The sequence below is a fragment of the Pezoporus occidentalis genome, unplaced genomic scaffold, assembly GCF_034315485.1.
Source record: "Pezoporus occidentalis ecotype Australia unplaced genomic scaffold, CSIRO_AGI_Poc_V1 ctg44, whole genome shotgun sequence".
Classification (NCBI taxonomy): Eukaryota; Metazoa; Chordata; class Aves; order Psittaciformes; family Psittacidae; genus Pezoporus; species Pezoporus occidentalis.
The window spans coordinates 152,270-176,331 of NW_026915769.1; the positions used below are offsets into that span (position 1 = coordinate 152,270).

Sequence of the window (24,062 nt, forward strand, 5' to 3'; positions counted from 1 at the left end):
CCCTATGTAAAGGGCAGCTAATAAGCTAAGCCTATGGAAATTTACAAAGACCTGCTCAGATGTTTTGTGTGTGCTTGCATAATGCCAAAGAACAGCATGAAAATATGACTTGGCAATACCAGCAAATGCGTGGTGACAGCTGAGACTGTAGATGAGAGAGAGAGATGAGGAGGAGTTGTAAAGGCTCAGAAAATGAAGACTAATTTATTTTAGGATAAGAGTAATCACTGGAGAAATGAGACCTGTGTAACTTTGGCACGCATTGAGAGATGGGTTGTAGTGACACTTTGAAAGGGTGGACAAACATGAGAGAATGTTTCATCACAGTGATACAAGATGAGAGTAAACGGTTAAGGGGAGAGGGGGGGGGAACTAATAACATCTGAACACAATGAAGTTCCTCAAAGAGCTGTTTCTTTTTTTCTACTGCATTTGCTTGGTTAGGAGAGCCGCGTCAGCAAGGCTGTGGAAGTAATGATTCAACATGTGGAAAACCTGAAGCGCATGTATGCAAAAGAACATGCAGAACTTGAGGAGCTGAAACAGGTCCTTCTCCAGAATGAGAGATCCTTTAGTTCTCTTGGAGAGCGAGGTAACTAAGAAAAGCTGATTAATCTTTCCTCTTTCTGGCACCTGCCAGATAGACCCTTAAAGTTGAAGCATAACCTCTGAGGTGGAGGTGTTACAAGATTGTTGTATCTCCATACCTAAAACTAGAGGGGAAAATTAGCAATTTACTAACAGTACTAGAAACACCTCTTCCGGATGAAACTTTTATGTCATGAATCTCAGGGTGGGGGGAAACATTGCAAGTATGCAGTGATATTCTGGCTCTTTACCGCATTGCATGTGGTAGTGATAATCTTACTCCTTGAGAGCAGTAAAATTGGGTGCTTGCTCACTGAAGCATTTCTAGTAGCTGTTTGTAGGTTGCTGAGCTTTAACTGCTCTCTACAGATGCTTCCTGCTCTCTTCTAAACATGAATTACAGACTTCTGAAGTGCAGGTGTTCTGAATCTCCCCCTCTAAGCAGATGGTAGAGTGGTCAGGTTTTAAGATGCGCACTTGCAGCTTTGACAGAGAAGTATTAAATTCTGCTGAAAAACAGGGCATGTGTTTTAAAAACAGAAAGGGCAGTCTTGCACACCAGTGAAAGACTTGTAGGAGCCTTCTGAATCACAGGCTGTTCCTTCCTGACTGGAAAACATTGTCCTTGGTAACACATTTAAAGATGGCAACAGAAACTGATGCTTGTAGAGGATGTAAAATAAATGAATATTATGAAATTATCTAATGAAATGGAAAACTTTTTCCTGAAATAAAAATACGCTCTGCTTACATAGATATGGCAAAAAGTCAGACCCTTAGTTGCAAACAAAGCTTGCTGCATTCCTGTAAACCTTTCTGGTGTTTGATCTCTTCACAGATGAATCTACAAATAAAAAGCTACCAAATCCTTTTAACTTCAAGGTAATGGCCCTTACAGCCTAACATGAAGTGTCAAGTGTCATTAAGTGCATGTCTTTGTTTTTCTTTGCTTTGTTGTGCACTGGTGATCTGCTATATGCTTGGCTTGGTGGGTTTCTGCCTCAAGTATGGGCTGATGTCATCAAACATGAGGAGATGTTTTTCAGTATATCTGTGCTCTCATGCAGTGGTTAAGAAATACTGTTCATGTGTCTTTCTGTCAGTGGGGTTAGCACAGAAAGATGGAAAAAATAGATGGAAGCTATTCAAATTGACTGGGAATTCCTACCTTCAGGGGAATTTAAATGCATTCAGCTGTATTTTGCCAGAAGCTGTGTATCCAGCCTCACTTCAGACATTCCGGGGTGTGGGGGGGGAGCATTTAGTGTGGAAAGATGCACCTTTAAAGAATATGGTTTGGGCTGTGCTTGTGATTTGATTCTTCATGTGTCACTCCAAGCTAAGTATCAACATCTATTTTTTCAATACAGTTTGTATAAAAACAGATGGTATGTTATGTGATCAGTGAGTAATCCAGTCATTCCTTGATAGAGTCAGTAATGCCTCTTATTTGTATAGCCATCATCCCTACGAAGAGTTAGCATTGCAGCATTGCCTAGGAGTGCTGGAAGTGCAGGTATTGGGTTGACACTGGTAAGTAAAGGTTCTCAGGTGGTGAGGTGCTTGATCTTCTCAAAACTGGCTGGGCTAAAGCATGAAGTTGCCAATGCAGTAAGTGTCCAACTTCTTCTCCAGGCCCAACTCCATGAATCTGATGGAGATGAACGGAGTGATAGATTCAACAGGAGATCAAGCAGTTGGTAAAGTTACTTGGTTAAAATCTTATAACTATGCCTGTATTAAGCAGCTTATGGAGCATCTTGAGGCATAATAATGTTTAGGCTACAACTTTTCATTAGTTTCACATGCTTCAGTAGGTAAATGAGCTTTTGGCATTAAATGTTACAGCCCCTTTTTATGTGGGGCTTTTTTGTTTGGTTGTTTTTTTTTTTTTATTAAAAGTTGAGAGCTTTAAAAAAAAAAGTCATCTCAACTGTCAATATGAAATCCAGGCAGTTGGCATTGACGGATCTTAGGTTTGGGTTTGGGCTTTTTGGTTGTTTTAGGTTTGCGTTTTTCTGTTTGTGGGTGGGTTTGGGCTTTTTTGTTTTAAGAATCCGAAGTTCAGGTAACTAATTTTGGAACTTTTGTCTAAGGCCTACCCAAACAAGTAGAATACTACTGAACTTCAGGTGTTCAGTGGCAGGCTGGACAGGGCTTCGAGCAACCTGTTTTAGCGGAAAGTGACCCTGCCCACGGCAGGAGGCTGGAACTAGATGAGCTTTAAAGTCTTTTCCACCCCAAACCATTCTGTGATTCTGTGAATTTCTAATCATGGGGAAATTAAAGCAAATTTGTTTAAAACATGACAGGGGGCGATTAGGAGCAAAGCAAAATGAGAAGCGTCCTTCACTACAGCGGTTCATTAGCACATATTCCTGGGCTGAGTATGAAGACTTACATTCTGAAACAAAGTAAGTCCAAGAGCAGCCTCCTCTGAGGTGTGTTGTGCAGGGTTGGTTGGTTTGTTTTTAATGAACTCTTGACTGTCCACCACCTGATCAGGGGTATAAAGTCAAACTCTTGTGAGCTGTGTCGAATTGAATGCTTGATGGAAAAGCTTTGGTACTGTTGATGCTTGCTTACAGGAATGAGCAGTCGGAATCACCTGTTGAAGCACAAGAACCATCCAGGAAGGAAAGTGTCTCTGAAAACGGAAAACATGCATCAAAATGGAACCTAGAGTCAGCGTAAGTTTTCTCACATCATCGTGAGGCAAAGCAGTGTTTGGGTGGTGGACGTGGGAAGAGTAGCTCTGGTTTGGCTGTTAATGCCCACCTCTTAAACAAACCAACTGGGAATGAGTAATTGCACATGCCAGAGATTCTCCCCACCAGGGATTAATTACTAATCCTAAATGGTGAGGTAAAGAGAAGCCTCATGCCATGATCCCATCTTTTTTTGTGACTATGCCAGATGTTACAGCTAGGCTACCAGGTCATGCTGACATGTACTCATAAAAATGACTGAGGAGTTGAGGCCTGTGCAAAACTTACTAGTAGTTTTAGTGCAGACTGAGACACAAGTAGTTACCGGGACTGACTCCAGACTATTCTAGTTAATTTCACTGAGCATCTTGAGCCCAAGAAGAGAGTATTCTCCTAAAGAATTGTCCCTTGGAAGCCCCTGTCTCACAGGAAAGCAGGTCTGCTGTCTCTGCAGAGAAACTGTTTATTCCATACAACTGTACAATACTAAGCCTCCACTGTGAGCATTTCTGATCAAGGGGGAGAAAAGAGAGTTATGCTAGTGTTTAAAACTGAGAAGACAGCAAGCACAAATAGAATTTTCTTTCTACTGTTTGATAAAGGATGGAGCTGCCCAATGTCATGAGAGGTCTAGGACTTGGACAGTCAGGGTAAGACTTCTCCCTAGCCTCAAGGAAGGCACCAAACCCCTAGAAAACAGGAAAACCATAAGGGCAGTGCTTTCAGTGCTTGCTGCAAGCAAGATTTCTTGATGGGCTGCAAGGCAGCTTTTCTGAATCCTTTTCTGAAACAGTGTGGAGCGTGGGTAGACTTAGAAGTTGGGTCAGCCTAAATAGCTGATCAAGAACTTGCTTACTTGAAGTCTGCATTTTAAACCCAGAATACAAGCTACCACTGTACATAGTTCCTGATACAGTAACCACCTTGTCACTTTCGATAGTTAAGGATCTGTATGTTTGTTTGTGGGGTCTGGTTTGCTTTAGGGTTTTTTGGGAGTGGGGTGGGGAAAGGACTTCCAAGTTTTGAAGAAAAACTGAACCCCTCTATGTCTCATTCTTCTGTGCAGGTGCAATTTAATGTCATTGTGGGCATCCCATTTCAAGGCTTCCTTTTCCAACGCTAACAAAACTCTCTGGGTTTCTGTTTCTATCCTGGTACTGCTCGCTGCTCTCACAAGCTTCCTCACTGGGCTGTCTCTTCAGAGACCAGCAGATGCAGCACCTGTAGGCACCAGGGACTCCTGGACTTCACTACAGCAACTGTTGTGGCCATACACAGGACTCCAACACAATGGACCACCCCCAGTATAACAAAGGTTCTGATTTTTGTAGTTCCTATTCCAAGTTCTGGATGAATGTGAGAAGCTGTGATAGTATATTTAAGGATACATGGTTGGGTTTATTTTGTTGGGTTGTGGATGTTTTAGGGGTGAGATCTATTTTTTTTCTTTTTTCTTTTTTAAAAGCATGACTTGAAATTTAGAAACTTTTTTTTTCCTATTCTGACAAGTGTCATCTGTACAAGTACCTAAACTTTACAAGTTTCAGGTTTACAATAAAAGTAATTTTGAACGTAGCTAATGAGAAATATGACAATGTTCTAGCCACAAGAGAATAAAGAACTTATTTTGCTTTAACAAAATTAAAATGTTTGTATTTTAGTCACTGAAGCTGTTCCAATGATTTGAATAGGAAAGAATTTGAGACTTGAAATGTAACTTTATTGAAAGCTTTTGCTAATAAAGTTTTAAAGAGAAGCAGGCAGTACTTAAGAGTATGTTAAAACTCTTGTAGCGAGGAGTAGCTGATATACAACATCAGTGAACAGGAAGCTAGCTGTTTCCACTTTATCTATTGCTTCTTTGCTGGAAAAGTCCTTAAGCATATGGTAGATTGTGGAGTGAAATTCAGAATCTTCCTCTCTCTCTTCTGAAAAAGCTTCACTGCTTTCGGTGATCTTGAGCTTTTGTGCTTTCTGACCATTAAACAGATAAAGAGACCAGTCTTTGACAGATTCTGCTTTAAGATGCTCACTTACCTATTGCAGAAAAAAATGAGCTGTAAGATGAAGCCCATGACACTGACAGAGTATAAATTCTAGATGAAACTAAAAATTCCTGTATACCCATGAATGTAATACAAAAACAAAACCAAGGTGCTGCCATGAACCCCTAAACCAAAAGACTGTGTACCAGGTACTGCATCAACACCATTACCTTCTATCCTGTTTGCCTCTGTAAAATACAAGGTTTGGTCACTCCCACGGCTGCTCTTGAGTCCTATGGAGAAAGGAGCTAGGTGCAACAGGCCTCATTTGTTTTAGTTCTTGCTCTTCGGATTAAGTATTAAGCTAAAATAGTTGTATGTCACATGCATTTAACTCAGGAGAGTGGGAGAGCTGCTCAAGACTTCAACACTATGGTGTGTTCTGTCCTACAACCAGTAGGATACTTCATGAAAACTGGCATCTAGCTCTATCATCCCAGCTTTGGCCAAAGCCTAAACAGCTAACCTACCAGTTCTACATCTTAGCACATCAGCAAGTTCTCTGTTACTGAGACATGTGTCCAGGTAGAAATCTGATGTCAATGAGCTAAGAAGCTGGCTCTGAAGCTTTACTCACACACACACACACTCTGAATGCTAGTAACTAACCACAAACAGTAACAGCCTAGGCAGGGGTTGAAAACACTGTGAGATGAGTGCAATTTCTGTAAGTTAATTGTTTCCACCTCTTCAACTGTGACATAATGCTTATGCTGGTTTTCTCTAGAAGTTTGGACTAAATCCACAAACCTTGAACACTACTTGCTCTTGGCCTGCTTCTAGATTCCACTTGCTCCTGCCAAAAGCAAAAGCAGATGCAAGCAGTGCCATCTGCTGATAGGCCTTAGCTTCTGCTATGGGTGCCTGTAATACAAAAGTACAGTATATGTTGTTCAGTATAACTCCCTGTTATACAGATGTAAGAAAAACATGGCTTAACCACAATTCACTGGCTAAGTTGTCAGAACAGTTGTGCACTTCTCACCTGACTCTGCACAACATGCCTCCTAAGTGAAAAATAAGTGGGGGAAAAAAACAACAGGAAAACCATCCGCTCTTGGACTCACCTTCTTGTTCAGAGAGAGGTATGTGTAAGAACGCTCTCCTGGAAAAATATTCACACCAGCTTTTTTCAAAACTTCTCTTAGGTTAAGTGGACTTATCCATTTTCCTGTGATGTGGGAAAGCACCTGCTTCTCTTCCACCACTACTGAAGACAACATACACTGATTACCCTGTTGTACAAACCAGTAAAAGCAACTTACTGGTCATGAAAGCTTAACTTACCAGTCATAAAAGCTATTTTCTGTTTCAGGCATCAACTATTAGTATCTCTGCTATTTTGAAGAAACATAGTTTTCTGTAGGATTTCAGAAATGACACTGGCCTACTGACCCATGCTTATGCTCATAATGACTCTTTTAAAATCATGTCTGTTACTGAGATGACTTACACAGTAATAAGCATATGGATAATCATGTGTAACACCACCTTTAGAAGGAACAAGTTGCAGTAGTAGTAGATTGCCTGAAATGCTTTTATTTCTCTTGGTATAGGTGGGAGGAGAGATATTTTAAGTCTGTAGCTGATACCACTGTCTTGAATTCAGCAAGGTACTGTCAATATCAAAGCATTCACTGGAATGTTGCAGAAACAATCATACAAGTGCTTTCTTCTGACCAGTTCACAAAAAGTAACTGAAATTAAATTACCAGTACTGTTCCTTAGTGTGCTTGGAAAGGAAGAAATCTCCCTTCATTTTCACTGGCACAGTGGGATTCAAGTTGCTCTCATGGAAGCACATCAAGTTCTTAATAAAGGCCACTAATAATTTCCCTTAAATTGCAAATGTTTTATAAGCAAAATTATTTATAGTACCTTGATTTGTATATGAATCATTGCAAAGACTGTAGTAACTATAAGTAGTGCTTCATCTGTGCCAGTAGGTTGCAGTTCCCATCCCTGATATGGCATGTTGATATGAGCATCCTGGAGAAGTGCTATTGTATAAAAGGCCCCCATCTTAAAGGTGATACTCTTTTCTGCTGTTTCATATGTTGTGTTGCTAATGTCATCAGTTCTCCACTGCTGGCCTTTACAGAAGAGATGCAAAAATACAAAGATGTATACCTAAAGTTTCTGCTTGGCATATGTACTTGGGAAGAATTAGTGAAGACATCCCAGGATAACTAACACTGACCCATCATTAAGATAAAATGTTAGGCATAAAGACAATTCATTTAAGGCAAAAAACTCTACACGTTATAATTGTCTTTACCTATAAGATTAGGCTAATTTTGACAGGAAAGCTTCTCCTTAATTTCAAAAGAAATACAAATACTGATGTAACTGTCATTTCTTATGTGCTATAAAGCTGTCCACAAAATAATTTTCAAAGTAACTTCAAGCATCAAACTGTTTAAATGGGTTCTACTCACATTAATGAATGTAAAGTCAGAGGTATCTTGTATTTATCTAAGAACTAGAATATCACGTTTGGATTTTAACATTTAATTTTCATAGTATTAAGTTAATACTAATACATGTTAAGTTGGCTTAAAGTGGACTTTACATGACTTTACCCTAGGAAAACTTGATTTGTGGCATACAGGTGTACTGCTGCCCATTAAATGGTGTGCATTTATTTTTTCTATTAATATTAAAAAGCTACAGTAAAAAGCCTCAACAAGTGGTCCATTACTAGATATAATGCAGAAGCAAAACAGAACCAGAAATAACTGAACCAAATTAATTACTATTGAAGTTCCTAAATTATTTCTGGGCTCTGAATTGACTCTCATCTTTACAGCCTGCTTCTGGAAATAGTAAAACTCAGGTATAAATTCCATTATTCAAACTTACAATAAATTTATGTCCTAAATTCATACCTGCAGGTTCCCAGCGGGCTATCACAGGAGCTGCAAAATACATCACATTGTCAGAAAGCCTAAGGGTTATCTCTATTGGTGGATGTGTGGCATCTTCAGCTTCTTCTGGGGGATATGGATATGCCTCCAATCCAACATTATGTAACTTTGGAAAGGTGGGACAGGAACACGTATCATTTTTATTAGAAAATGCAGTAGCCTATGTAAGCCCATCCGATCACCTGCAGTTTCCTAACACACCATTAGAAACTCATTACTATGAAGGGTTTGCTTGTGTTGCACATTTCAAACTACAGTGTTGAAGATGATAGACAGACAGTGAAAGGGTGACTGCCAACAGGCCTTTGAACACTTCATGTGCTGTTGATGGCACCCTTAAGACAGTACCATACAGTAGACATAGTCATTTTCTTAATAGACCCATAGTCTTAAAAAAAAAAAAAAAAAAACAACAAAGAAACCCACCCAAAAATCAAACAAACAAAAGAAAACAAACCAAAAACCCAAGAGCACTTGCAAGGCAAAAGCAGATGTAATCTTAGTTTGTCCACACAGTGTCAAAGGGAATGAAAGAGGTCATATGTGACTGGTAATGCAGATCTGTGTGTGCAGCTGGGAATTGATCTACCCATACTCCCACTTTCTTAATCTGTATGGGAATTTCACTTATTAAAGGTTTTCAGCTTCAGAGTAAAATCTGTGACATTGCATCAGGCTCCACAAGTGGGAAAACTAGAATATAATAGCTATAGTTCTCAAATAGCTTGCAGAGCCTGGGACTGAACTGGCAGTGTACCTTTCACATAAGGAAAAAACTAAGACCCCTTCTCTTTGCTTTTATTTTGGCCAAGAGCACAACAATCTGTGCTAGCTGCACTGATGACCACTGACTATGCACACACCTCTGTAAGTGCAGGCTAATCTGTTCTCCTCCAAAAACTGGCCAAGTGTAATTGAAAAATTACTTGAACACTTGGCCGTTCAGTTTGCTGCTCAAGAAATCATGTACGCTGCTCCTGCACAGTTGTGCCACAGCTCAGGAACAGGTCTTTAAGGATGATAGGGAAGAGGACTATATAGCATGGAACCTCTTTCCTCACTTACCTCCACCATACTCCAGTCCTTGATTCGTTTGACCTGACGTGGAACCTGCAGAGCATCAATATGGTACACACCACCCACGGGTACAAACTGCTGCAAGTCAACAATGTTTTCATCTGGTTTTGGCTCTTCTTTTTCACTCATCTCTTCCTGTATCAGTGGCTCCTGAGCTACAAAATAACCAAACAACATGGATTAACTTGCAGTTTAAACTAAGACACTGGAATTTCCCACTTCTACAATTTTTCACTTTTGCACATGGGCTCAATGTGCTTTACACTCTGCAGCATTTTAGCACCATCTACTGGTGTTTCCCAAACCCTCTAACAGTTAACTGGAATGTGGGAAGGACAGCCAACTGGACAATGAAAAGTAGCTCTTGTTTTGGTACTGAGCTTTTTAACAGATGATTAATACCTGCTCTACCCTTGTAGTCATACAGGAATAAGGTTTTACTGCCAAAGTGAGTCACATCAGCAACAGAAGAATTTCACAGGTACAGAATACAGCAGATTCTACACAGGTTTAGTAATATTGTATGGATATGAAAAGAAGTAAGGCAAATAAAAAGATATAAGGCACCTTATATATAAGATATAAGGTAATGTGGAGAAGCTGAAAGTTCCTATTTATGAAGAGCAAGAGGGATCAAACGTGAAACAAAATCTTCAGATAAAAAGACAATTCATCTTTTTTTATACATATAATTATATATTATACATGTATTTGAATTTAAGTTTCAATTAATTGGAAAATGTTATTAGAAGGCATCAATGTCATGGAAAAATATGCCTAGAAATATTTTCTTTAAAAACTAAAAAAAAGCCCATGTTAAATAGTGCACCAGATGTTACAGAGGGAGAACAGAAATTACCGTTAACAGGGATCAAGAAAAGTGTTCAATACTGTAAAAACCAGCTACTTTGTGTTATGAAATTTGCTTTTAGAGAGTGAGATAATTAAAAAAATTATAGATATCTATATAAGCTGTCTACAAGATTTCTAAAAAGCAAGTGAAAATTATGTTGATTTTATAAAGTCAGAAGTAGTCGTATTATGCAGATGTTTTATCCTACTGTAGTCACACAACAACATAATGTCCTGTTCCAATAAAAAAAATACACAGGAAGTGAAACACATTTTACTGCCAGCCACAGTGGTAGCTTGCATTTTAACTCTCTCTTTAAAATAATAATACAAAAATAATTGTCTGCTTAACAAAACTATTCATTCTCCCAAACTAAATTAACTTAACACTGGTACAACAAAGTTAAATCCAGAGAAATGCAGTAGTTCTTTCTCTTTTCCCTGTTGTCGCATTCCTACTTTTTATCTTATCTACCTAGCTGCCTGTTCTCACTGAATTTGTGGCAACTGTGTATCCTTTCAAACTCTCTTCTGAAAACTGGTTGAATTTTAACTGGATTTGAATATCATTAGCATGCCAGCAAAAGCATACTTTCATAAACCTTCTCCCCTTATTAAAGGGGATCAACAAGCTAGAAGGCATTCAGGTATAATTAGTATACTTCTGTGCACATACATTTCACCTACTTACTATGGTAGGGATTTCCTAAGTCTTACTGAAATAAAATAACAATTTCCTCCAAGTAAAGCCCAAGTTCTTTATATGCCCTTGAAAACCACCTTGTTTGGGTGGTCTTTAGGGTCTAGGCTGGCATGCAATTGCTTGGACTGTGCTCTGCAGAAAGTATGTAGTGGGGTTTGGGTTTTTTACAAGAAAAAGATGCAGTTCAGCTAAACTATGCTGAAGAGTTTGCAGTTATTTTATTCAAGACAGTATTAGAAGAAAACTCTTACTAAACTGAAGGACACTGCAACACTGAAGAAATTTGTAACTTAACTTATGTGGACAGATAGATAAACAGTTTTAGTTCCTAGAATTAGGCCCTCTTTTAAGCAAAGTGTATCAGCAAGTATCTCACTTTAAACCCACATGTCAGTAATGCTCAGTAATAACTTACATGACCTGAGTGCCTACTATTATATGCAACTGAATCTTCTTTTTTTTTTCTGTGGAAGTCAGTCTCACCAGGCAGCCTGTCAGATTCATAAAAACCGTGTGTCTCACCCACAAGCATACATAAATATATTCATAACAATACACAACTGTACATAAACATAACAAAAATGTACGTGAATATTAATAAATAATTGTGGGGACAAATTCCATTTTCCTACCTGGCTGATTTTCTTCCTGCATTTAGCAATCATTCATAGAAATGTCAACAAAACTCAACTGTTATCAAAACACGGAAACATAGAATCATAGAACGGTTTGAGTTGGAAAAGACCTTAAGATCATCTAGTTCCAACCCCCCTGCCATGGGCAGGGACACCTTCCACTAGACCATGCCTCCCAAGGCCCTGCCCAGCCCAGCCTTGAGCACTGCCAGGGATGGGGTAGACACAGCTTCTCTGGGCAACCTGTGCCAGTGCCTCAACATCCTCATAATGAAGATTTTTTTCCTAATATCTAACCTAAATCTACCCTCAATATATAATTGATATATTGTACATTGATATACATATTTTTGTATATTATATATTTCATTCTATATATTATATAAATCATATTGTTTTGTGTATCATTACACTGTATTGATATACATCATAGAATCATAGAATAGTTAGGGTTGGAAAGGACCTTAGGGGTGCTGGGGAGGGACTTTTCATTAGGGACTGTAGTGATAGGACAAGGGGTAACGGGTTAAAACTTAAACAGGGGAAGTTTAGATTGGATATAAGAAGGAAATTCTTTCCTGTTAGGGTGGTGAGGCACTGGAATGGGTTGCCCAGGGAGGTTGTGAATGCTCCATCCCTGGCAGTGTTCAGACCAGGTTGGACGAGGCCTTGGGTGATATGGTTAATAACATTGTATATTGATCGACACCAATATATTTATAAACATTATTATTTTTCACATGAAAATCTTTATCACAATGTTTCCATATATAAAATAAAATACTTAGAATAAGTACTTTTGCAATCTGTACATAAAACTAACCAAATACCTAGTGATAGTGATGATATGTCCAAGATTTCTGATTTCTTCTCAGCTTCCTCCCCTGTCTCATTTACATCAGCTATGCTACTGATGTTTTCTTGGAATGAGCCAACACTCTATATAAAAAGCAAAAGACATTTTTTCATTAGTCAGAGACATACATATGACTATACTCAGTAAAAAAGAGGTACCACCTCCTTCAAGGAGGTCCAAGGAGAAAGAGTACAGTTCCTCTTCTCCAGCAACAATCTTGCTACTGGGTCAAGGTTTCTAGGAGAAATCATTTCCTACCCAGTAAGCAACAACAGTTTCGATTAAAGGTACTCTCCAAGACTGGAACTGGATATATAAATAGAGATAAACATAATTACTTCATTCCCACAGCAAATTCCACCTTGAGCTCCCAAAGTACCATGCAAGCACTTAACCCTTTCAGCAGCATGTGCACTCAAAAATTCTGTTTATGCTGACTTTACAGCTAGAAGTGACACAAACAAAACTTAAGCTAATGTTGAATCCAAAGCCATGCTGAAATTCTGTCAAAACCCCCACTTGCAGTTCTAGCCTGTGCCTTGCCTGTAATACTTACTCACTTTCTTACACTGCTATTTTCAAAACATTACCGTAGATGTCCAGCTAAATTTCCAGCCAGATACAAATTCAACCCTATCACAGCAGACTCTTCTGGAAGCACAGCAGTTCAGAGTACCAGCCATAGATTTGGAGGCACAGGCACCTCCTGTGCCCTGTGCTGTGCTTGCCAGTATGTGTGAAGAACACACATCTCCTGAAAGAGGACAGAAGGTGAGGGGAAAGAAAGAGGACAGAAGGTGAGGGGAAAGAAGCATTTACGCACATAAATATGGGAGAAGTCAAGGCAGAGCCAGACAGAAGGACAGGCTGCAGCAGCTGAGAGAAGTGGTGTTTTCAGAAGGAACATGACAGTTCACAAAATGGGATTGAGAGAAAGAGAGTAAGACCTGGGAAAGAAAGAGAGAGAACAAAATGAGGAGCTTGAAGAAAAATCTGGAAAACATAGGCAAAAACTGCTGAAAGACAAAATTTGTCACATAAACAAAGAAACCAAGAAAAATGGAATTTCAGGCACTTATTGGCTACAAAATGGGAAAAGTTAAAATGAGATTAGAAAGAGACATAAAACGTGATGTCTTACAGTTATTTGTGCAGAAATTTTAGATAGAGAATCTGAGTCACTTATTTGCAGGTCACAGATGACACCAAAATTTAAAAAAACAACCCAGTGAGAAAAATACAAAACCAAGCAACTTTCACAACACCTGAAGCCAACAGTGTTTGGGAAGCCCTTGAGGGCAAAGCTTCAGCATACCGACACAGAGCAGCCATGTAACTGCACAACCAAGACCTGCTGAACCCTGAATCCTATTCTGCATGCTGTGACTTTCACCAATATTGGATTCCTGCAGTGATTTTATGGGGTTGTCAGTTTCTCAGAAGCAGAATATATGGAAACATTTTACAATGGCACTTGATGTTTCTCATGGCTTGATCCTACTCTTAAACTACCAACCAAATGCCAACACATGCATGCCAACTGCACTGCAACTATCCCACCCTGTCCAAACCCTCCCCCTCTACCTTCTGTACAACAATCTTTGGTCATCCATCTCTCCATTCCCTTGAGAAGAATTATGACACAGTACAAAATATTTAAGAACTTGGCTCACTCAAGCACAGGATACATTAAGAAGCTGTTACACTGCAACTGAGCCTTGAGTAACAACAGCAATGTGGAACATCCTTTGGTGAGGTTTTTTACTTACCTTTCTCCTACCACATGTTTTTTCTTCAGCAGGCATGCTGGGCTCTTCTTTAACAGGCATGCTGGGGTCTTCATTGGCTTTGTTTCCCTCTTCTCCTGGTTCTACATCATCTTTTGAATCCTGAATTAACTCTTTGCTATCTAAGACTTCCAATTTTGGCACACTCTGACACTGCAGCCAAAGTGGAGACACATGATCATAATGAGTATGCAATATGCGAACAGCAACACTGCTCACAGCCAGTGACTTTGGAAGATCAAATCCATGCTGTGCATCACAAAACATATGACTTTTGAACCTGTAAACAGGAGTTTAAAAAATAACATTCCCTAGTAAGATTGGCAGAACTTTTTTCTTTTTTCATAAGTATTCAAATCACTGTTCTACATTAAGTCACCTAGATTCTCTTTTGTCACATGGCACAATCTATGAAAACAGAGTCATGATACACTTCCTGTCTTTTACTGACAGCTGTCTGTAAGCCCCTCCAGAAAAGCTGCAACTGCATTAAGGGGATCAAGAGCTGCACAAATAACTGACCTGATAGGATGACAATGAGGCAGAATCAGGCAGCAGCTCTTTTACACAGCACATTCCTGGTAGAACTGACTAATTTAACAGGCAAATCCTACATAGGTGAAGCCACCAGCTGTCTGTGTTACATCAGTCTCAGCAACTTTCATATAAAACCCAAAAAGATACAAAGATGTAAAGGTAAACTTAACCAATAGTCTTACACAGCCACTGATCCTTGTAACAGTGCAGGAAAAAGGCTAAGAGCAGGCATAGGAGGCCAACTTGCATTAGGTAGAGTGTCTAAGTTATGAACTTGGGTTCTTTCATCAGATATGGAAGTTTGTTGTTCATTGCAATTCCTGCCCAACCAAAGCCAGAGCTTACTTTTGGATAAGATCAGGTCACGAGTTCTAAAAAAATCTTCTAGCAAAGCAACATTTATTTTTTTATTCTTGCTTGAAAATTTTAAGCACATTTCTAAGATGACCAGAAACCTTTAACACCAACCCAGATGGAATCTTCCTGCAGGTTAGTCTGACATTGCTCAGCATCCACCCTCCTAATTACCTTAGCAAAGCTTACAGCAACAGGTCCTTAGCCAAAGCAAAGTCCTTTTACCAATTTATTTCTCATATTTGCAGAGTGGGAATAGGAAGTCCACTCAAAAATCTTGTTTTGAAAAGCGTATCAATTAAACAGCAATTTAATAAAAACTATATTAGATTCAGAACCTACTATGGAGGATATTCACATCCCAGAATCTTTTAGTTAACAGAGAACTGAGCACAGAGCATCATTCAGCACTTTTTCTTCTCAAGTCTAAACAACCCCAATTCCCTCAGCCATTCCTCATCAGACTTGTGCTCAAGACCCTTCACCAGCTTTGTTACCCTTCTCTAGACCCGATACAGGAACTCAGCAACTCTCTCATAGTGAGACAGATATGAACCACTCTTGTTCTTTAATGAAACTCTGATGTAACCAGCATTTTCCTTAGCAACAGGCTGGTATGAAATCCATCAGCTGGAGGTCTGTAGAATGAATGCTATTCAACATGAAAAAGAGCATGAAAAACTGCTTCTTGGTGTTTACTTAACTTAGGTAGACAAGGCCAGGCCTCATTTCAAATTAAGAATTCCAGTATGCTATACCTTACTTTCTTCTTCAAGTTGACCCAGATACAGAAAGTGACATTTTTATCCTTTATGACTGCATGCATATTTCCAGTTTCAGAATCTTCATACATACAGGCTGTCTACAAAGGAAAAAAGGCTGAGTAAGTCATGGTTGTTTTTTTTTTTTAATTTATATCACTTTGATTTACTTACATTTACACCTGAATAAAGAAAAAACCCCAAACATACAGGAATAAAAGTACACCATACCAAGCGTATGTACATTGCATTTATGTACTAAAATATGACAGCTATAAACTCAAACCTCTTTGCTAAAAATTGAACTATGTTAATTTTCTTCCTCTGACTTCATCAAGTCTGACAGTCAAATAATGCAAAGTATGGGATCTCACATTATCCCTTTCAAGGGTACTGCCCTTTAGCAAGGTCAAAAAAAAAGGACTTACTGAGCAATAATGGACTTCCTATCCCACAGTCACTGCACAGAATATAATTTTGTCAACACAAAACTCATGAAATTACATTAGGATTTTAATCCTAAACTCAGTAAAGACAATCAAGGAATTAAAATGTCTCAATTTGCAGAGGGTTTTGACTCTGAACATACGACTGGTTCACTATTTTGTCTAGTCCGTTTCCTTTTTGTTTCCTCCAGAAACAGTATTTTGTTAAACTTACTTACATATACTATTACATATACTATTAATATACTTAAAGTAGCAAAGAAGATTGCTACCTGTGCATGCAACCCAGAAAACTGATTCCCAAGTACATTTTCATTTTCTTGTTTAAATATCCTTTACTCTTCCCAAGATCTTAGTTTTAAAAATATTTCAGTCATATGATTAAAAATGTGTACAAACCAACCTCATGACCAACTTTTCATATTTGCAATTTTTGTACAATCAACTAGCTTTACATAAACCACTGAGACAAAACAGGAAACAAATTTAATACAGTGCCCCTTGTTTTCAGCATCTCCAAATCTCACAACGTTTCACAATAATTTAATCTTAAATGTCTAAATGATTGGAATTTTCACTGTAAAGCTAAGATTTTCAGGAGGTTTGAAGAATTACAAGTCTGGTACCTGCTATCCACACGATTTGGAAACTCAAATGCTAAATCTGGAAGCTCACAGACTAACCTCTATGCCAGTTTAAGAAGAAACAAAAACAACCATCACAAGAAGACACTTGTAGCTAACTTTGCGCGCACTGTGAATATTACAGCTCCAAAGTAGTAAATCTTACTTTAAGCAGGTGCTCTGTAGCTCCATTGTACTTCTCATGAAGCAGATTCTGCAGCTCCAAAATAGATTCCTGGTACTGGACTATTTCTTTTTCTGTTAACTGATTTGATGATGCATCCAATAAAAGAAGCTGCAACTTCTCAATTAACTAGAAGACATTATATGTGGGACAAATATCTCTGATTTGACATCACCCTTAATACACTGTGTGTTCTGTTATAAACAGTTATGCTTCCTTTGTACCTAAATGTATCTTGGTCATAGAAATAATCTTTTTCTACTGTATCTCTAGAAATCATGCTAAGCCAGCATTATCAGTCAACCATTCAAAGTGTGGAAATTCCAGGGTCAAGTCTGTCTGTTTTCATCTCTCTAGTCCAATTCCTTTATTCCTCAACCTGTGGGCTGTGAAATCTTAGCTTATGAAATAGATCATTTATTGAATGGGATTGCTCATGTCAGGAAACCTTCTGGTCAAAAATTAGGTTTAATAAAAAGTTTACAACTCTACTTTGGAACCCTATTTTCTAAAGTAATAATCTCAACTATGAAATCTTGAAAAAAAAACCAAAAACAAACAACAGAAAAACATACAGCAGTTACATTTTAATTCTCAGAAAAATCCTTAGTGTGAACTCTGCCATAACATTGTTGCCTTATTAGCACTACATACTAATATCTAAACATCTAAATGCTTATAGAGAACTAAAAAATTCCCAGCTGGCCAAAGTAACCTGCAGTACTGAGATGAAGGGAGGATCAGATTATATTTATGCCTTTGTTCCAGACTGGCCTGATTCCTCTTCCCCTTCATCTGTGGAATCGCAGCGCTATTGCTCATTTAGTGTAGCAAAGCAGCAGCAGAATTGTAACCTTCAACGTGGCCTGCCTCAACAGCGAGGTGGTCCATGTCAACTCTGAACTGCTGATCTACAGTTCAGAGCTTTTAACAGTTCCTCTAAAACTTCTAAGAACCTGTAAAATAGGAAATCAAAGAATCATATCGAATCACAGAATGGTTTGGGTTGGAAGGGACCTTAAAGCTCATCTAGTAACAATCTGCCTGGCCACAGGCAGGGACATCTTCCACTACACCAGGTTGCTCAAAGCCCCATCCAGCCTGGCCTTGAACACTGCCAGGGATGCTCAGGTGGTTTAGACCAAGAGAAGACAGATCATCTTTGACATCACCTTACATTTCCAGTAAGGATGAAATGAAATTGCCTATATTCTAGCATCACATGAATATGCTACTGAGCATACAGTGCAAGGCAGTGCACGTTTAGAGGATGTGAAGTAGCTGTAACTGCTTCAGTGTTGGATGGGAAACACAGAGCAGGGGGAAGAAGTGTGTTTGTGGGAAAGATGTGACAGCAAGGAGAAGAGTGTCGAAGACCGGAAGTGGGTAATTGCCAGGCTTTTTGCTTGGGTTGCAGTGTAGCAGAGAGGAAAGGGAGGAGTTAGTTATCTGTTGAAATTCATGGAAAGGACTAGCACATTTCCCGCTGGCAAAGAAAAAGGCAGTATGCAGAAGGTGAAAATTGCAGCACCCAGCAAGCACTGCAAGACAGTAAATCTAACACTCAGAACCAAACCAGCTCAATGAAATTTGTATTACACATGCAGCTTTCACCCCCAAATTCTGGAAGAGCCCATTTAACTTACTGAAAACCACTGTTAAGTTAGCATAAATTAAAATAAAATCCTAACTTACAAAGCAGCTACAAATCGCTTAAAATTGCTTGACAAGCCACCAGTGGTTGGTGGTTTGTGTTTTGGGAACTTCTGCTTTTATATGACACTTTACTGGCTGTGTTACACAATAAAGATGCTGTCCACTGAAGTATCTATGTATGACATGAGCTTATATGTTCTGGCTCAAGACTGTTTAAAATGTATGTAGCAGGGAAGATGGATGTTGGAATACTAGAACTCAGTGTAGAAACATTACACACAAATCCCTTAAACGCACTGCATATTTAAAGTCAATAGGCATCTTCTTCAGAGTAATAAATCTGTAATTAAAAATAATGTAAAAACTGAAGCAAAATTTCTGGGTCATGAAGAAAAAAAAAGGGAGGGGGAGGGGGCTGTTAAGGATATGTTCTGGTAAGCTTAAACTGAAAAATACCATTTTATCACTTACATTTAGCACCTGCTCCCCTTTCTCCATCACAAGTTTAATGTCCTTATTTTGATCTTCACGCCATAAGCTCATGAAAGTATTTATTTCCCGCAGTACAGTTGGGTCAGGATTTTCATCACAACTGAGGTAATGCTCCCACTACAGAAAATGTTCAAGGAAAAGTAGATACAGGCATATGGTGCAAATGACTATTACATGAAAAAGGATTCTGAAAGACAAATATATTACAGTGATACAATCATACCTGCACCTAAACAAGACTGTAACACCACCTAGCTTATCACTATGCAACAAAACCAAAACAGGTTTACTTCGATATATTGTGTTAAGATACTTCTGCCCACCTAACATTTGCTGCTTATACTCATTCATTTATCAGTGGTTTCTGTTCTCTAGTAGGTATAGGTTGCATGTCTACAAAAGCAATGAATTCAGTACCTGCCACAAATGAGGGGCTGAATGAATAAATGACTGAGAACATAAATGAGGAACGGGGGCAGGTGGAAGAGGCAGATGGTCCTCTCTCTCAAACTGCCAACAAAACTGAAATTCCTACTCTTGCAGTAAAGCTGCTTAGGAACATTTTACTCCTTTCTCTGCCTCTGAAGGAGAGATTTTGTCCTCCTTAGCAGCATAATTCAGCTATTACAAAAACCTCTGGTGGGAATGTGAAATCCTAGATTTTTTTTTTTATATAATTTTATTTGCAAAATCAATTATTGGTCATTCTTATAGGTGGGGGAATTAAAAAGAAGCCAGCAACAGGCTAAACCCACTTAACTCTACCTGAGCCTAACACTGGCTCATGGGCTTAATTTATCACCTATAATGTAATTTTTTTCATACATATAGGATCTTATTAGGGAACATTGCCTCCCTGCTTGCTGGGAAGATTAATAACACAATGTTACTGAAGACTGCATTACAATGTAAAGTGACTGACTTCAAAAAAAGGCAGTAACAGTTGAGTGCTAAGGGCACTGGAAACTCCTGTATGAAAGATTGATGAGTCTGCAGTAATTAAAACACCCAATTTCTTTTTTTTTTTACATCTTTGCACTTAAAGGAGAGCTTCAGTTTCATCATCAGGAAAACACATCCTTAAAAATGGCAGCACCTGCTCCTTGAGGAAAAAGGACAAATTTCCTGATAATTTGTAAATATATCTGTTAATCTGAACTGAAATGGATGTGGAAAATCAGCATTTGGTATTATGTATGTATTTTGCCCTAAATATTCTTAACAACAGTCTAATACAAAGGCTGCTATTTCCTATAATCTACCAGTACTGTATTTAAAGATCTGTTTTAAAAATAATACTTCTATTTTGCCATTACTTTAAAAAAAATAAAAATAAAAATCTTATGTTCCTCCTTCCAAGAAATGCTCATCAGAAACACCCTTCCCTTTCAAAATGACCAACAGTGTCTCTTGTTCACAAGGATAATAAAGTCAGAGCATGTCATCTACTGAAAAAGGTAATAAAAATCATCCGAAAGTGTTAAGATGCAACTGTGCACCCTTATGGCAATCAAGGCTAAGGGCACAGTGGGCTATACCACGAAGAGTGTAAGCAGCAAGCCTAGGAACGTTCCCTCTGCAGGGCTCCTGAGGCCACATCTGCAGTGCTGCATCCAGTTTTGTGTCCCTCAGTACCAGAGAAAGAGTGGTAAATTGGAGGGGCAAGAGGAGGGACCTTAAGATGGTCAGGGTACTGGAGAAAATGACACATGAGGAAAGGCTGAGCTTTGCTAGTCTGGACCAACAAATACAATCCCCCAGTAGCTACAGAGAGGTATAGAGAAGACCGGGGCAAGCTTTCTTTAGAGATGCACAGGGATGATGCATCATGACAATTAGGCAATGATCACAAGTTGTAACATGCAAAATTCCAATTGCATTTAAAAAAAAATTGTTACAATGAGAGTGGTAAAGCAGTCCAAAAGGTTGCTCAGAGATACTGTGGCATCCCCATCCTTAGAAATTTTCAAAACTCAGCTGAGCACCTTGCCCTAGCTTCAGAGTTTGCTCTACTTTGTTCAGGATGTTGAACTACATGAATTTCAGAAGTCCCTTCTAACATGATTTATCCTGTGATTCTAAATTTTTCTGTGTACAACAATATATAAAAGATAGAAAAGAGTGAGCATGCCCAGTTACTACCTCAGGATGGAACTTGAAATGCAGTCATAGCCCACACCTAAACCCAAGAAATGGAAACTCCTGGATTCTGCAATGGAGACATAGCTAAAGTTTCTTCATTGTTGAACCTCTGTAACACTGGGCAGATTTTGGAAAGCAAGCTTACCTTTGCATGTGCTCTATAATCAATTTTCCATTGCTCTGCAGAGAAAAACTTCTGTTCCAGTGAATGAAGTTCTGCCAGTTCCCTTCGTTCTCGATCCTATTAAAATATATATATACCAAACAGAGGAGTTAAATATTTGCTTTACTTATTACAGTTGTTTTATATCAAAGAAAAAAAACTGGGATATTTGAATGAGATATCATTTAAACAAATACAAACACTGACAACTTGCTTTTTTATAAAACATTTAATTGAGAAGACTGCAAAAGTTCATAATATGTTATTGTCATTGCACTAGTTGCTGAGCCATATGATAAACATAATGTGTCATATGTTTGTTAACCTCTCACTTGAACAGCTTCCATATCATCATCATGAAAATAGCTTTAAGAAGAGCTACTAAAAAATGTAAGCATATGCTGGAAAAATGTGTGCAAGATTTTTTTTTTTTTTTTTTTTAATTTGTATTATTTTAAATTCCTCATCTTCCTAAGGTAAAAAATATTTTGTGAAGGACTAGACACACAAGCAGCAGTGACTTTTTCAGGGGTAAGGGGAGGAGGGGATACCAAAAAAAAAGAAAAAAAGGAAAACAGAAAAAGAGAAAACCAAAATGTAGCAGATCCTTATTTTAAAAAAGAAAAAAACACAAAAACATTTAGATATTACCAATTACATTTTGTTCTGAATTTGAGTCTTCTCAGAAAAGTAAATATACATAGTCTAATACACATGCACATATACACATGCACACACACAAATTAACATATCTGCCTTAATATATAACCACTTAGAGAATTTATACCAAAATATTCTCACCACAGCTGTATCAAATATAATTATGGGGAACACACAAAATTCATCCAATTGGAAGTATAGTGGAAATAGAAGAGAGATTTATTTAAACTGGAGTATCACGTATGGCAAAAGTTAATGTATTTAACCACAGCATCTTTATGTATCAAAACCAGGCAAGACTATCTCACATCAGGGAATTTTTCTCAATCAAATCAACACTAAGCCAAACATTAGCTTAGTGAAAGAATACTATATAAAAAAAAATCAGCCCCATTTCCTTTGACTTTGTGTGCATTATGTTTTACTAATCCAGCTCACCACCTTCTCCATCTGTGGGACTTTATACAAGAGTACCTTTGCAGTGGCTTGGCTAGATTTTTCACAATTAGTTTTAACCTAGTGATGCTAGAAAATTTCCTCTATATTGTTCCCAACAGTATGGACATAAGGAAATTGATTTCTATTCTGACACTAATTTACTAATGTTTTACAGACCTTGTCACAAATTCAAAAATAGTATTAGATTTTTTCAGTGAGTACAAACTAACTTTTGCCGCAAGCTTTGTCATCATCTCTTGTTCAAGTCTCTCCTTTTCAAGTTTTGCTGCTTCTTCTAGTTCAGCTTGAATTTTGGCTTCCTCTGAAAATCAGGAAATATATCAAGAGCATAATTATATTTTGCTTAATAAAACCAGACAAGTTAATTTATTAGCAGTAATAACAATGCAACCATAATAATGAGCAACATAAGCATGTATCTTATATTGTGCAGAAATCTTCCTAATTAATTTGAATCACTGTACTAAAACACACTACCTGTGGTGCTACTCCTATCAGCCCGTGTCAACACAAGGGGAGAAGCCCTCTTTTTCCCCTCAGAAACAGCAACAGGAGTGCCTTCTCCCTTTATCTACAGCTAGATATGCTATGCACACCCAGGTTCTTAATCCAAAGTAGATGGTGAAACTAAGTAGTTTAGTCCTAAATTATTCTCCTCCTCTCTTAAAACCTTTGATTTCCTACAACTCCAATCTTATAGCTATTTATTCATTGAAACACTTCAGGATCAGTTACTCCTGATCACAGTTTTAGCTTTTCTTTGCTGCCATAGGGTCTAGAAAATGAGATAGGATGTGAGTACTACGTAAAATTGCTTTCAACCTCTAAGCCTTCAGCCTGGTTAGCAGAGCCTATGCATCAGTCTAGATGTTCTCAAACAGCAGCTTGGATGTCACCGCCAGCACGCAAATCACTTCAAGTATATGTATTGCTCAGAGGCAAGAGCAACAGCAGTTCCCAAATCTTCCTCCACTCAGCTGAGCTGCCACTCCCATCCACAAAGATTATTAGTGATTAGTAATGGCTTACTAGCAGTCACAGCATGCCCAAGCCCACACCAGGATGGATTAATGGCAGAAAGGGGAGAAGAGATGGACCCGATGTTCAGACAGGGGTATTGGCTTGTGATGCTAAACTGCAGAAGCAGACACATTCCGATGGTGAGGACAGGTCAGCCATGCAACTGGGATTTCATTTTAAGGGATAGAGTGATACATAATAGAAAGGTCTTGAAGAAGTGGGTGAAGAATCAGTCATTCAGTAGACAAAAGAAGCCCAAGCAAACTACACTTTAATCTATCCTGCTTTGAAGTCACTTTAACTGCTACCCCTTCAGAACACCAGCTAGCCCCTGCCAACAGACTTATTGTGTTGGCCTTCTCTGGAAAAAAAATCCTTTTCAAGGAA

General features: G+C 38.4%; 2 protein-coding genes and 1 long non-coding RNA gene across 15 annotated transcripts in view; 2 read left to right on the forward strand and 1 right to left on the reverse strand.

The window, feature by feature from the left end:
- Positions 1-5,145, forward strand: part of IRAG2 (inositol 1,4,5-triphosphate receptor associated 2) — a 39,346-nt gene extending 34,201 nt beyond the window's left edge. For 3 of the 7 annotated variants that reach the window (XM_062634785.1, XM_062634786.1, XM_062634787.1), the window contains exons 33-38: positions 445-592; positions 1,427-1,470; positions 2,047-2,288; positions 2,901-3,002; positions 3,177-3,278; positions 4,363-5,145. In XM_062634785.1, the coding sequence (XP_062490769.1) occupies positions 445-592; positions 1,427-1,470; positions 2,047-2,288; positions 2,901-3,002; positions 3,177-3,278; positions 4,363-4,606 (882 nt within the window). In that variant the 3' untranslated portion in view covers positions 4,607-5,145. The remainder of the gene's footprint in view (positions 1-444; positions 593-1,426; positions 1,471-2,046; positions 2,289-2,900; positions 3,003-3,176; positions 3,279-4,362) is intronic. The other 4 variants (XM_062634788.1, XM_062634789.1, XM_062634790.1 and 1 more) reach the window with 3 other exon arrangements.
- The window catches only part of DNAI7 (dynein axonemal intermediate chain 7), a 33,854-nt gene that overhangs the window by 3,474 nt on the left and 6,318 nt on the right, over positions 1-24,062 (reverse strand). For 2 of the 7 annotated variants that reach the window (XM_062634793.1, XM_062634796.1), the window contains 13 exons: positions 22,865-22,956; positions 21,519-21,614; positions 19,211-19,348; positions 17,066-17,212; positions 15,828-15,931; positions 14,161-14,458; positions 12,366-12,474; positions 9,334-9,500; positions 8,230-8,374; positions 7,220-7,434; positions 6,409-6,576; positions 6,092-6,205; positions 4,995-5,333 (listed from right to left, as the gene is read on the reverse strand). In XM_062634793.1, the coding sequence (XP_062490777.1) occupies positions 5,064-5,333; positions 6,092-6,205; positions 6,409-6,576; positions 7,220-7,434; positions 8,230-8,374; positions 9,334-9,500; positions 12,366-12,474; positions 14,161-14,458; positions 15,828-15,931; positions 17,066-17,212; positions 19,211-19,348; positions 21,519-21,614; positions 22,865-22,956 (2,063 nt within the window). In that variant the 3' untranslated portion in view covers positions 4,995-5,063. Of the gene's footprint in view, positions 1-4,994; positions 5,334-6,091; positions 6,206-6,408; positions 6,577-7,219; positions 7,435-8,229; positions 8,375-9,333; positions 9,501-12,365; positions 12,475-14,160; positions 14,459-15,827; positions 15,932-17,065; positions 17,213-19,210; positions 19,349-21,518; positions 21,615-22,864; positions 22,957-24,062 lie in introns of those variants that run through there. The other 5 variants (XM_062634798.1, XM_062634795.1, XM_062634797.1 and 2 more) reach the window with 5 other exon arrangements.
- Positions 6,579-8,030, forward strand: LOC134172052 (uncharacterized). The gene is made up of 2 exons (XR_009967812.1): positions 6,579-6,856; positions 6,908-8,030. It is a non-coding gene; the product is annotated as an uncharacterized LOC134172052 (long non-coding RNA).